Source organism: Pristis pectinata, chromosome 4, assembly GCF_009764475.1.
Source record: "Pristis pectinata isolate sPriPec2 chromosome 4, sPriPec2.1.pri, whole genome shotgun sequence".
Lineage (NCBI taxonomy): Eukaryota > Metazoa > Chordata > Chondrichthyes > Rhinopristiformes > Pristidae > Pristis > Pristis pectinata.
Window position 1 is genome coordinate 91,901,002 of NC_067408.1, and position 12,496 is coordinate 91,913,497.

A 12,496-nucleotide genomic window follows, 5' to 3' on the forward strand; every position below is an offset into this window, starting at 1 on the left:
TGTAAGCTAAAAAATGGGATTAAGTTGGTTTTTGAATAAGAATCAACATTTCCTTTCTCGATATGGTTGAAAACTCAGTTGAATATTGGGCTTGGTCACTGCCATTTGATTATTTTCTGGAAGTAATTGTGAGGTACAACAGGATACAAGCAGATCTCCAACTGAAGGAAAGTAAGTGTGCAAACAATAAAAAATGGTAAAGGATTAATAAGAATTTCTGTCCAGATTCCAAATACAACATAAATTTAACGACCACAGTACCTGACCTTAAATAAAACACTGAAAAGATTAAATGGAATGTGCTTTGGCTCATTATCTTCAGAAGTGTATAAAGAGCCTAAGAAACTCACTCCATCTCATGGGATGGCTGCAGCAGTGAAGAATCAAGGTCAATTGGAACTGTAGTATCACAATTAGCAAGGGGAACCACGGGTAAAGTCAGTATTGATATTGGTTTATTATTGTCACTTGTACCAAGGTACAGTGAAAAACTTGTCTTGCATACCGATTGTACAGGTCAATTCATTACACAGTGCAGTTACATTGGGTTAGTACAGAGTGCATTGATGTAGTACAGGTTAAAACAATGACAGTACAGAGTAAAGTGTCACAGCTACAGAGAAAGTGCAGGGCAATAAGGTGCAAAGTCACAACAAGGTAGATCGTGAGATCATAGTCCATCTCATCGTATAAGGGAACTGTTCAATAGTCTTATCACAGTGGGGTAGCAGCTGTCCTCAAGTCTGGTGGTACGTGCCCTCAGGCTCCTGTATCTTCTACCCGATGGAAGAGGAGAGAAGAGAGAATGTCCCAGGTGGGTGGGTGGGGTCTTTGATTATGCTGGCTGCTGCACCAAGGCAGCGAGAGGTAAAGACAGAGTCCAAGGAGGGGAGGCTGGTGTCCGTGATGCACTGGGCTGTGTCTACAACTCTCTGCAGCTTCTTGCCATCCTGGGCAGAGCAGTTGCCGTACCAAGCCGTGATGCATCCAGATAGGATGCTTTCTATGGTGCATCTGTAAAAGTTGGTGAGCGTCAAAGGGGACAAACTGAATTTCTTTAGCCTCCTGAGGAAGTAGAGGTGCTGGTGAGCTTTCTTGGCCATGGCATCTATGTGATTTGACCAGGACAGGCTGTTGGTGATGTTCACTCCCAGGAACTTGAAGTTCTGGTTGTGGCTGGGGGTTGATGTGTTTCAACTTCCATCTGTGTAATATCTGCCATACATTTAAACTGCTGAGTGTTTGACAACAGTCCAGCTCAAACTATAATGAAAGTTACTCTTTCAGGCTTCCTCACTGGGAGAATCTATCTTTAGTGTCGGCACTTATTTGAGGTTTCCACCCTAGAGTTCAGTTAGATCTGCAGGCAGTACTGCAAGTTTTTGTGCTAGTCAGTAGCATAATGCTGCACTTTTTCCAAAACATTTCACCCACTTCCAGTTGCCTCCTCTGGAAGAGGGAATGAAAGTGATGGTCTGTGATACAGCAGACTGAATGATTCCAATAGTGGCACTGACTGTACAAAGACAGCAAAGGCTTGTGAATGACAAAAAGGTGTAGCTTGGGTAATGCAAGCTGGAGAAGTGAGAGACTTAAAATAACCCAGCCGCATGCCTGATTATCCAAAATTGTTGAAGTCATGGCAGTCCAGATGGCTGTAATATGCCAGTCGAGAGATGCAGTGTTGTAACACTGGCCTTCGTTACAACAGAGTAAGAGTTCAAAGACAGTGGCATGACGTGGGAGTGGGATGGAGAATTAATGTTGCCCAACTTCTCCTCTCTCTTGCTCAACCAATGGCTCAGACACAAATTATCTGTTCATCATATTGCTGCTTATTGGAGGCTTCTGTGCACAGAATTTCCCTCTGTAGAGCACGGCATGCCCTTCCAAAAGTAGTGCATCCGATGCAACATACTTTGGAACATAGAAGGTTTGGGAAAGTTAAAACTTGCCCTTTTCTTTACTCCATTATTAACAATTTTAATCCAATTTAAAATAATTTCCTTCTGTGTTTTTTGGGTTCTTTCCCTCTTCACCACTCAATGTCCTACCCAGTCTTCTGAATGTCTCTGGTTAGGGTCAGCATCTCAGAAGATTGATAGACCTCCTTCACCTTGGGTTAGAGTATCTCAGTGGGTGGTCTGGCCGTCCAATCCATACCACCATCACCAAGCTGGATGTGCAGTAGTGCAGGATATACGAGTCAACACCTTCCAAGGAAGAATGATACCACTGTCCCCATCAAAGAATCAAGAGTATAGGTCTATGGCTCTCTGGAGATGCCTTACTCTTCTGCCTCCATTGCTCTGAGTGCCCCCATGAAGAAGAATGCTGCTCTCAACTATAGGGGCTCTCAGGAGATCTCTGCAACATCAGCCAGAAAGCAGTAAAAAAGTATTATCTGACTGGTAAGTGATGACCTTTACAACATTAGAGCACCATAATGAAGGCTTGCCATCTTAGAAGAGCAGTAGGGAGTTAGATCATAGTTTTATATGGTTGCTAGCTCCCCACGGTCCAGGGAGCTTGCTCACAGAGGAAGGATCTCACTCTCTCAATATTCAGCTAATGCACGACTATAATCTGAGCATCTTCCTCTTCATCACTTGAAACACAAAGTTGTCATCGTGGCTTCCTGATCCCTTCAGGGAGAATGGTTCCTGGGTCAGGATAATGCATATGCACTTCTCCCAAGGTTATTGATTCCAAACATTGCCAGTTCCTGCAGTGAACAAGAACCACACTTCCAAGCTCGGTGGCACCTGCACCCAGAAGTTTGAGCTTCCTGTTCAACTTCCTCCAGGATGGCTGTGTGGTCCAAAACAGGGAGTTCTGCATTCTTTGCTTCTCACCATACCCCACTGTCAGTGTTTCACTGTGCAAAGGTATGTGGTGAAGTGATTGGAGAGAAAAGCAAAACAGAACAAGCCAGGTCTGTAGCTCTTACCAATTTGTCCTCAGTCTATTGCTGAAGAGTACAAGCTGAACCCTCACTTTAAAGGCAATACAACTGTTCAACAACTTGTACCCATTTTACATTAATATCTCCACAAAGGAGCATGTAGCTGAGTGCACTTCGGGACTCCATGTACACTCTCCTCTGCAGGCCAGTAGAGAAGATATCCACTTATTTTAAAAAGAAACAGGCAAGAGTGATGCAATTAACAATCGTAAAAATTGATGTCTAGAATAAAGCCTTCTAAAGTTCATTGCAACCATTCCAGCTGAAGACAAATAGTTGGCTTTTAATATTTAGGGAGCCATAGGCAAATCTTTTAGAAAGAAGCCAAAATTTGTACCTTTGGTGATGCATTTTGGTTCTTCATTTGAGTGAGTGGTGCTTTGGTCTTGATCTGTAAGTGTTCCTAGAAGTTAAGAAACAGTTTGTGACCCACAGGTATCTTACAACAAGTTTCTGTCCAATTATTGCACAAACTTCATTGTGGTTACTGTTGTGCAACTTGAATAAAGAGAACTACGTTCCTTTCGAAATTGGATGTGGTCTAATAAAAGTGCAGATTTAAGTTTTAATTTCAGGCAAGATTTAATCCCTGAACAGAAAGGATGAATTGTTAGTCTTGACTGTTGTCTTGTGCATGTACATGATCTGTATCTTGTACATCTGCATCAGCTCAAGGTGTCAGGGAATGTTGGCATTCAATTTAGCAGCAATGTGCAATCTTTAACTCAGCTCTGTGTTGCCTGTGCTAGTTTTATACCCAAAAATAATACATATCCACTGATTTTCCTGCAATTTTTGTTTATAAGATGGTATCTGAGGAGAACCAAAAGGTTAAAGTGGCAGATACTTTCAATTTGTTCACATGCATATATTGTTGGCAGGACCAACTATAGTCCATCACTCATTGTCTCTTAAATGGTTGAAACATTGGAACGGTTTAGCGGAGGCAATCACATTACTGTTAGTCTGGAGTCACACACAGGGCAACCATGGCAGCCAAGGACAGCAGCCTTCCTTCCCCAAAATTCATTAGTGAACCAGATGCATTTTTACGATGTGTTTCGTAATCACCATTACAGAAATTTGCTGTTTTTTCAATCTTTAAGATGTACTGTTACTTGAAATTCAATTTCCCAGCTGTCATTGTAGGATTCAAGCTCAACTCTAAATAACCATCATACTAATGTAACCTTTTCTGAGAACCAGTTAACATTTGTAGTACCATGCAAGTGCCCCAGTGCCTCGATGGGAAAATTTAAAGTTATTTCTGAGGGATTAATGAGATATAAACACACATTGGATATGGCTGCAGACCAGGTTCAGTATGCACCATGAGTGCCATCTTTATGTGTTGCATATTCTCCCTGCCACTGGCTGATGCAGTTCACTCCCACATCCTCAAGGCATGCCAGTAGCTTGAATGGTTATTGGAAATTTCCCTAATGATCAATGAGTTGATGGGCAGGCAAGAGAGAGGAAATTGTAAGACTACAGAGAAGTAAGGAGGAAAATGAGATGATGGGATTGCTAACTGAGCACTAGAATGAAATTGATGGGCCTAACAGCTCCTTCTGTCGTAGATAGTACACCAGGTATATTGTACACAGTGGGAGTCTCTGGGTCCAGAATCACATGGATCCAACGCCCAACAAACATCAGCACAACACATACCAAACATTGCTTTGTCAGCTTTGTAGAATCCAAGCAAATAACATCTCTAGTCTTCTAATATCTTGGTACATTACTGCTTTCATTGTTTGCAGACCAACCTTCCTCAAAGATTTCAGACTTTAGAAGCTGAAGCAATTGAATCATGTTCTTAAGGATCAACTAATACTGCAACTTCATTTTATACAGAGTATGTTCTCTTATAAGATCAGAATGTATCAAATTTATGTCCATCCTCAAAAAATTAATTGGAAGGGGAAATGCTCCACCGTGTTTTATTGTTACTTGGATGCATTGAACTGAAGATAATGGGCATTTTTCCAAAAGAAATTCACAATGTAACTTCTATCCTAATAACCTGCTCAGCAACACTGGGGAGAACAGAAAAAAGTGGAAGATCTGAACATTCAACATCAGAGTCAGTCATACAAGACAAAACGGATCCTTCAGCCCAAATCTTCCACCTACTGAGCTGATCCCATTTGACCCATATCCCACTAAATCTTTCCTATCCATGCACTTGTCCAAATGCCTTTTAAGTGCTGTAATTGATACCTCTTCCTCTGGCAGTTTGTTCCATATACACACCACCCTCCAAGTGAAAAACTTGCCCCTCAGGTCCACTTTAAATCTTTCCCCTCTCACCTTAAATCTATGCCCTCTAGTTTTAGACTCTCCTACTCTGAGAAAAGACTGTGACCATCCACCTTATCTATGCTGCTCATAATTTTACAAACCTCTAAGGTCACCCCTCAGCCTCCTTTGCTCCAGAGAAAACAGTTCCTGCCTATCCAATCTCCCCTTATACCTCAGCTCTCCAGTCCCAGCAACATCCTTGTGAATCATGAAGGAAATAGGACATCAGGATATGTAACAATTTAAAATACATCTGGGATTAAATGGTTTCTAAAAATTTTAAGGAATGACTCCCTATTTAAAACATCCACAGTCACTTACTCACCTTCAAGAGGATGTTTGTCGGTATTTAAAACACAGGTTGCAATTGCAGTTGTTAAATCATCACTTGGATTATCTATTGACAAGAGAAGAAAGGTGGTGAATTCTGAATGTTTAAAAGATCATACTGTTAGAACCTTTGACACAAACTGAGATCTGTGTTCAAAACATCCCAAAGTTCAGCCACAGTGCATGAACGGAGGGCCAGAAAATGAAATGCAGGGTGAAATAGATCAAAATTACTTGAAGTTAGTCATTTTCAAAATAGGAAAACTGTATGAAATTTGAGATTAGAATAGAAAATACTGGAGAAGCAAAAGGACTGCAGATGCTGGAATCTAGATGAAAAACACTACGATGCCAGAGGAACTCAGCAGGCCAGGCAGCATCTGTGGAGAAAAGCAAGCAGTCAACGTTTCTGGTCAGGACCCTTCTTCAGGACTGAAGATAGGAAAAGGGGAAGCCCAATATATAGGAGGGAAAAGCAGAGCAGTGATAGGTGGACAAAAGGGGGAGGCAGGGTGGGCACAGGGTGGTGATAGGTAGATGCAGGTAAGAAATATTGATAGGCAGGTGTGGGGAGGGCAGATCCACTGGGGGATGGGTCAAAGATAAGGATATTAGAAAAAAAGGTAGAAAAACAGATGTTAGGAAAGGGAAGAAAAGAAGCATGGGTGGGGGAGTTTGGGTTTGTAGGGAAGGGGGAGGTCGGTTAATTAAAGTGGGAGAATTCAATGTTCATGCCATTAGGCTGCAAGGTTCCAAGACGGAAAAGGAGCTGCTGTTCCTCCAGGTCGTGCTTGGAATTCTCCTGGCAGTGGAGGAGGTGGAGGGCTGTCATATCAGTGATAGCGTGGGAGGGGGAGTTGAAGTGACTGGTGACAGGAAGATGCAAATCACGGTTACGGACAGAGCGCAGGTGTTCTGTGGAATGGTCACCTAGTCTGCGTTTCTCGGCGGGGTTAGAGTTGGGGCTCGAAGAGGAAGGGTTGGGGGGGGGGGGGTTGCTGGACTGGTGAGAGGAAAGGGGTGAGAGGGGTTGGGAGTGGTAAAGGGGTGAAGAGAGAGATTGTAAGCTAGGAAGTGGATGTAGGGGAGGGAACAAGAGGGGGAGGAGGAGGAGAACAGGGTAGGGTGAAGGGATAAGGGGGGCTGGGAGTGGTGGAGGTGGGATGTAGAATTAGGTGGCACAGACTAGGTGACCATTCCGCAGAACACCTGCGCTCTGTCCGTAACCGCGACCTGCATCTCCCCATTGCCAGTCACTTCAACTCGCCCTCCCACACTAATCACCGATATGTCAGTCCTCAGCCTCTTCCACTGCAGGAGAATTCCAAGCACGAACTGGAGGAACAGCACCTCATTTTCTGTCTTGGAACCTTGCAGCCTAACGGCATGAACATTGACTTCTCCCACTTTAAGTAATCCCACCCCCCCCCCTTCCTCACATCTGCGCCACCCCCCCCACCACCATTCTTCTCTTCTTCCTTTTCCTAGCCTCTCTTTTTTTCTACTTTTCTTTCTCTCCTTACCTTTGACCCATCCCCTGATGAATCTGCTCTCCCCTCCTCCTGCCTATCACTATCTCTTACCTGCACCTACCTATCACCACCCTGCGCCCACCCCACCTCCCTTCTTTTGTCCACCTATCACTGCTCTGCTTTTCCCTCCTATATAATGAGCTTCCCCTTTTCCTATCTTCAGTCCTGAAGAAGGGTCCTGACCCGAAACGTTGACTGCCTGCTTTTCTCCACGGATGCTGCCTGGCCTGCTGAGTTCCTCCAGCATCATAGTGTTTTTCATCGAGAAAATGTTGGAAGGTCAAAGTAGCAACTGCATAGAAAAAGATGAGAAATGTTTCATGTGTAAAACCATCAGGAAGAGCCAACACCCAAATATGAATAGTTCTTGTTACAAATGACCAAGTTTGTTCTTCAGCATTTTCTATTTTTTCATGTTTGAAGACTAGTTGGAGTGCTTTCATTTTTACCAATATTTGTTCCTTATTTTGGAAAAAAACTGTACATCAAGTAGTTCTGGTCCACAAACCAATGCATGTAGGAATTGGTTTGCAGACTTTGCTGGGTTGAACAGTTGCAAAAGTTTGATTAACATGTGTAGAAATTAAGACTTGTTCAAAATATGTGTTATTGTTTACATTATTCTTCTCAATAATTCAGGGGTCTGCTTCACTCCCTTTGTGTTATCATGTCTCAGGAGCTTTACCAAGCTTACTACAAAAGCTGGGTGGACAAAGTCATTTTCCTCCATGTTCTCAGTGGTACTGATGCCAAAGAAAAAACCTTGTTCATTAGATCATAAAAGTATAAGTGAGAATACCTCATGGAGTCACTACAGGAGAACAATGTACAATAAGTGCTCTGACTTTTCTAAACCTAATAACCACATCATTAGACATAACTTCTATAGTTTAATGGTGGCAATATATGTCCCAGAACATAAGAAATAGGAGCAGGAGTAGGCCATCTGGTTCATTAAGTCTGCTCCACTAGTCAATAGGATCATGGCTGATCTGGCCGTGGACTCAGATCCAACTACCTGCCTTTTCCCCATAACCCTTAATTCCCCTACTATGCGAAAGTCTATCTAACTGTGTCTTAAATATATTTAGCGAGGTAGCCTCTACTGCTTCAATGGGCAGAAAATTCCATAGATTCACGACTCTGGGAAAAGCAGTTGTTCTTCATCTGTGCTAAATCTATTCCTCCAAATCTTGATGCCATGTCCCCTAGTTCTAGTCTTTGAAACACAAGGCTGTTCAAATGCATTGGAATTAATCCAGCCACTCGTCACTTTCCAAGCTCCAACAGCTCAGATTCAGAATGGTCAGAACTAGCAACAAATTTACCCTTACAGTCTCAAACATTACACTGATGCCAGGCTGTCTTTGGAGCTATGGAACTAGATTATGATAATCAGGGCCTAACATTTCATCTGCATATACAAAATTGGGAAGGGGGGGTGGGGGAGGCACAGTCAATGGATCAGGTTGTGATTCCATGCAATGAATACCAAGAAGGAACTAGACCCATGCTACCTGGTAACTGTAACACTTTATACAAGAGGGGGTAGCCTTGCTAATAACAGGTCTCTTAATAAAGGGTTAATGTGACCTTCAGGAATAGTTGCATTCACCTGAAAGGAATTGGCGAGATTATTTTCTCGGATCTTGTAGCATCGTGTAGATGGGTAGTGTACAGTACGTGTGTATAGGCTGTGAATGGCCCAATAAGTACATCCGTTTGTGGCCCACATCTGTGCTCCAGAGTTTCTGGATTAGTCACTACACGCAATGCACTCCTCCAGCGAGGCTCCCCATTCAATTTTTTTTTTTTTTTGGGGGGGGGGTGGGGGGTGTGGAATTCAAATCTACCACAAACTCCCTCTCTTAATGGATTTACCTATCTTTTCTTCCCAGTTTTTAATATCAATCTGTCCAATCTGTATTCCATCTGTTATGGGCTCATCCTCCCGGAAGGGTTCATTCAGTAACCTGCGGAGCAGAGTAGTTTTTCCTGCACTCCTGTAGCCACAAACGGTCAGTGTCCTGACGTAAAACGGGACTTTCCCCTGCTGAAATACGTTTTGAAGCTTCATTTTCAGTTCATCCATCATTCCTTCATTTTGAATTTCTGCCAAAGTACAATGTTATGTTAGGCAAAATAAATAGCAGGACCACAGGCAACATTGATGTGATTTAATACTCCAAAGATGTGATTTTACAGAAATGTCTTTTGTCTTACCTGAAATAGCAAATATTTAGATTGCAATCATCATTCGAAGAAAAGCAGCCTTAACCATCGACACACACCTTTCATAGCCCCACCACTTGGCACATTCTCTGATGCTAGTTTCCAGGGACCCTGTTTGGGGACAACACTCCATCGACACAGAAGTACAACCTCCCAGATGGCAGGGTTGCCTGGATAGGAAAATCCCCTTGTCCTTATTTTAAAGTGGCTTGGCAGAATGGTGGTATGCTAGGAGGCACACCAGACCCATGGAGTAGCATGCATGAAATTCACCTGAAGATGCCAAGTCAACACTTGGGATTCCCAAAAATGATTTTTCGACATGGTACCATTTTTGGTTTCTAAGCAGCCCCTCTCAGAAATAAGACTCCTGGCCTTTTAGACCCTATGCATACCCAAAATGGCCATTTAGTGCACAGAGCTGCCTTAGTGATTCAAATCAGTTGTTATAGCTAATGTCTACAGTTCCCAGGATGGCTTGTCTTGTGTCCTGCACATTTTTAGAGCTATATTAACCTGCTACATCCCTTACATTACCAGCAGCACCATCTAGGATTGAGATCACGGGTAGCCAAAGTACAAATATCCATCATTACCTGTTGTTAAGTGATTGAACTTTTGGCCATGGAACAGTTTTCACATCAGCTGCCCATGGTTGGTGCTTCCTCGGAGTGGGGCAAGGGAGAGTTTTCTGATGTCTTGTCAGGACTATAAGGGCAATCCTGGAAAAATGGGGTATCAGCCCTGCCCCCCCCACCAAGTTCTTCCAAAGATTTCAACCACCCACACCAAACAAAGCCCTCATAAGGTTTGCAAGAAGTAAGAGTGTTTTTCTCCTTCTCAGGCAGTACCTCAGGATTGAGGTGACTTGCTTCCACTGCAGTCCTGTGGGTTCTGAAGCAGCTGACAAGGGCAATGTGGGGTGCATGGACTCTACCACAATTAGGGCAGCTGCTGCTGAACTGGGTGGGTGGATGGGAAGTCCAGGAGGTGGTGAACTCCTCTGCTGTCATTGCTGGGCTTCTCTGCATGCTCCTAAAGAGTCGAGTTTCTCAGTGCCTTTACAGATGTTCCTTCCCTATTTTGAAGGTGGTGCTCCAGGTATTCCCATGAGCCAGTGAGTATGTTACATTTATTTCAGGGAGGCTTTGATAACATCTCTTAAGTATTTCACCTGTCCTTCTGTGAATCTCTTGATATATGCAGCTCGAAATAGTGCGCCATTTTGGGAGCCTGGTGCTGAGCACAGGATAAATATGTAATCACAGCCTCAATGGTTGTGATAGTCTCAAAGCCTCTGAAGTAAAAAAAGGAACATCCTCACCAACTCATGGGAATCCCTAATCAAGGATCAATCAAAAGCATTGAATACTACAACAAATCTGTCTTAACACCCAGTAATCGCATCATATTTTAAGCTCAATCTTAAACAAGAGTTTTATGAACTAAATTCAGTTGCTATGATGTGTTGCCAATTAGCGTTCTTGTGGGTTTCCAGTTCAAAACAAAAAGATGTTTTGTGTAGCATAGTTTCCAAAACAGAGTCCCTTATGCAGGAATGTTGTCGATTGGTGAGCAACACACATTTTGATCTCAAGCACAACAATAATTTGACCAACGAGGAGATCAGCTGCTGCATCACTGAAGGAGAAGCAGCTTTATCTGGCCCAGGGTGTTGGGACCAAAATTTCAACCTTCTCATGTAGGTCCTGCTTTCTGGAAGATTTATCATCCACTAGCCTGCACCCACACCTCTTGCTGCTTACATCATAGGTCCCCTGGATGGACAACAATCCTACACCAGACCCTACTTGCTTTTCCATCTGTTTTCCGTCACTGGACCCTGACCCAATTGCTTCCTCACTGACTCCTCTCCCAACCACCAGATTCCAACTCGATCACACACCCTCACAATCTCTCTCAACATCCTGACCCTGGACCCCCACCCACAACGACCTTCACGGACCCACAATTTACCCAAAAAGGTCATTGAGTGGTTTTTGCACGTTGAGAGCTCATTCTACCATCCATGATGGCTTTGGCCTTGTGCACGACAAACTAGGGCAAAACTGGGAAACCCCCACTCCAGTCTCTGCCGCATCCTCACAAAGCACTCATTTATCATGTCTTGTGGCTCTATGCAACCTTCTTCGATAAAATCCATGTTTAACAGTTAATATTTTATACAGCATACGTTCCAATGAATTAAGGTTTCTCATTGAAAATAATTCTAAATCAGTAAACAAATATTTTTTCAGTTACTATTGTGGATTTGTTCATCTGTTCGGGGAGTTTACTTTGAATACTTACAATGATTTCCTCATGGTTTTTGTCAGGAAACAGTTTGATCCAAAGGTACTCTCAACTGCACAAATCAAGTTACATCGCAAACAATGAGGGCAAAAAAGATACTCACCAATAGGTGTGTCAGTTGAAGTAGGTTCACCTTGGCATATGCTGGCAGGTAGCATTGCTTGGTATGTCACCACCCTGTTCACTCACCCCATCAGGAAGATTGGTCCTCTTCTGACTGCTTCAAACCTTTGAGTAATGTTGCCAGTTTTTGCTTTCCAAGTTTCTCCAGTTTTCTTCCTGTGCTTTCGTCAGCATCATTGTCAACATTCCCTGGAAGTTCCTTCACATCGCCATCCTTATTTAAGATCTCTATCACTTCTTTTTCAATTGTTTCTAATCCACCTTCAAAGTGTTCTGTTAGCTTCTTGCTAATTTTGCTGCAATCATCAGCATTTAGGAGGGTATTCAGGTTCTCTTTTCCAATTTTCTCGATTTTTTTTCCTGCTCTTTTTAAAAGCTTATCCATTTTTTCCAAATAAATTTTGGTTTGCAGCACTAATTCGAGGTGATCTATTATCTGTTTTGGGAAATAGATGGATTGACCTCAAAGGAAAAGAAATAAGATGAAAAAACCCCATCAGACAAGGAAACAATAAATACGACAGTGCTCGATTTTCAGCAATAAATGTTAAGGAGCTTTATAAATTTAATTGCATTTGCAAATGAGTAATAATTGATAACTTTGGCTTATGGATATAGTATGTGTAAACAACACAGCTTTATTAAGTTAACTGAAAATCTAATACGGTATGAGAAAAAGACAGAAAAAAATAAAAGG

At 42.7% G+C, this 12,496-nt stretch overlaps 1 protein-coding gene across 4 annotated transcripts in view; it reads right to left on the reverse strand.

Moving 5' to 3' along the window:
• The window catches only part of LOC127569530 (uncharacterized), a 31,015-nt gene extending 18,760 nt beyond the window's left edge, over window positions 1–12,255 (reverse strand). For all 4 annotated transcript variants that reach the window (XR_007956207.1, XR_007956209.1, XM_052014256.1 and 1 more), the window contains exons 1-4: window positions 11,780–12,255; window positions 9,013–9,243; window positions 5,595–5,666; window positions 3,303–3,368 (exon numbers count right to left, since the gene is read on the reverse strand). Coding sequence is in view for 2 of the 4 variants with exons in the window: in XM_052014256.1 (XP_051870216.1) it covers window positions 3,303–3,368; window positions 5,595–5,666; window positions 9,013–9,243; window positions 11,780–11,834 (424 nt within the window). In the remaining 2 variants the exon portion in view is untranslated. The remainder of the gene's footprint in view (window positions 1–3,302; window positions 3,369–5,594; window positions 5,667–9,012; window positions 9,244–11,779) is intronic.
• Window positions 12,256–12,496: the final 241 nt, after the last annotated feature.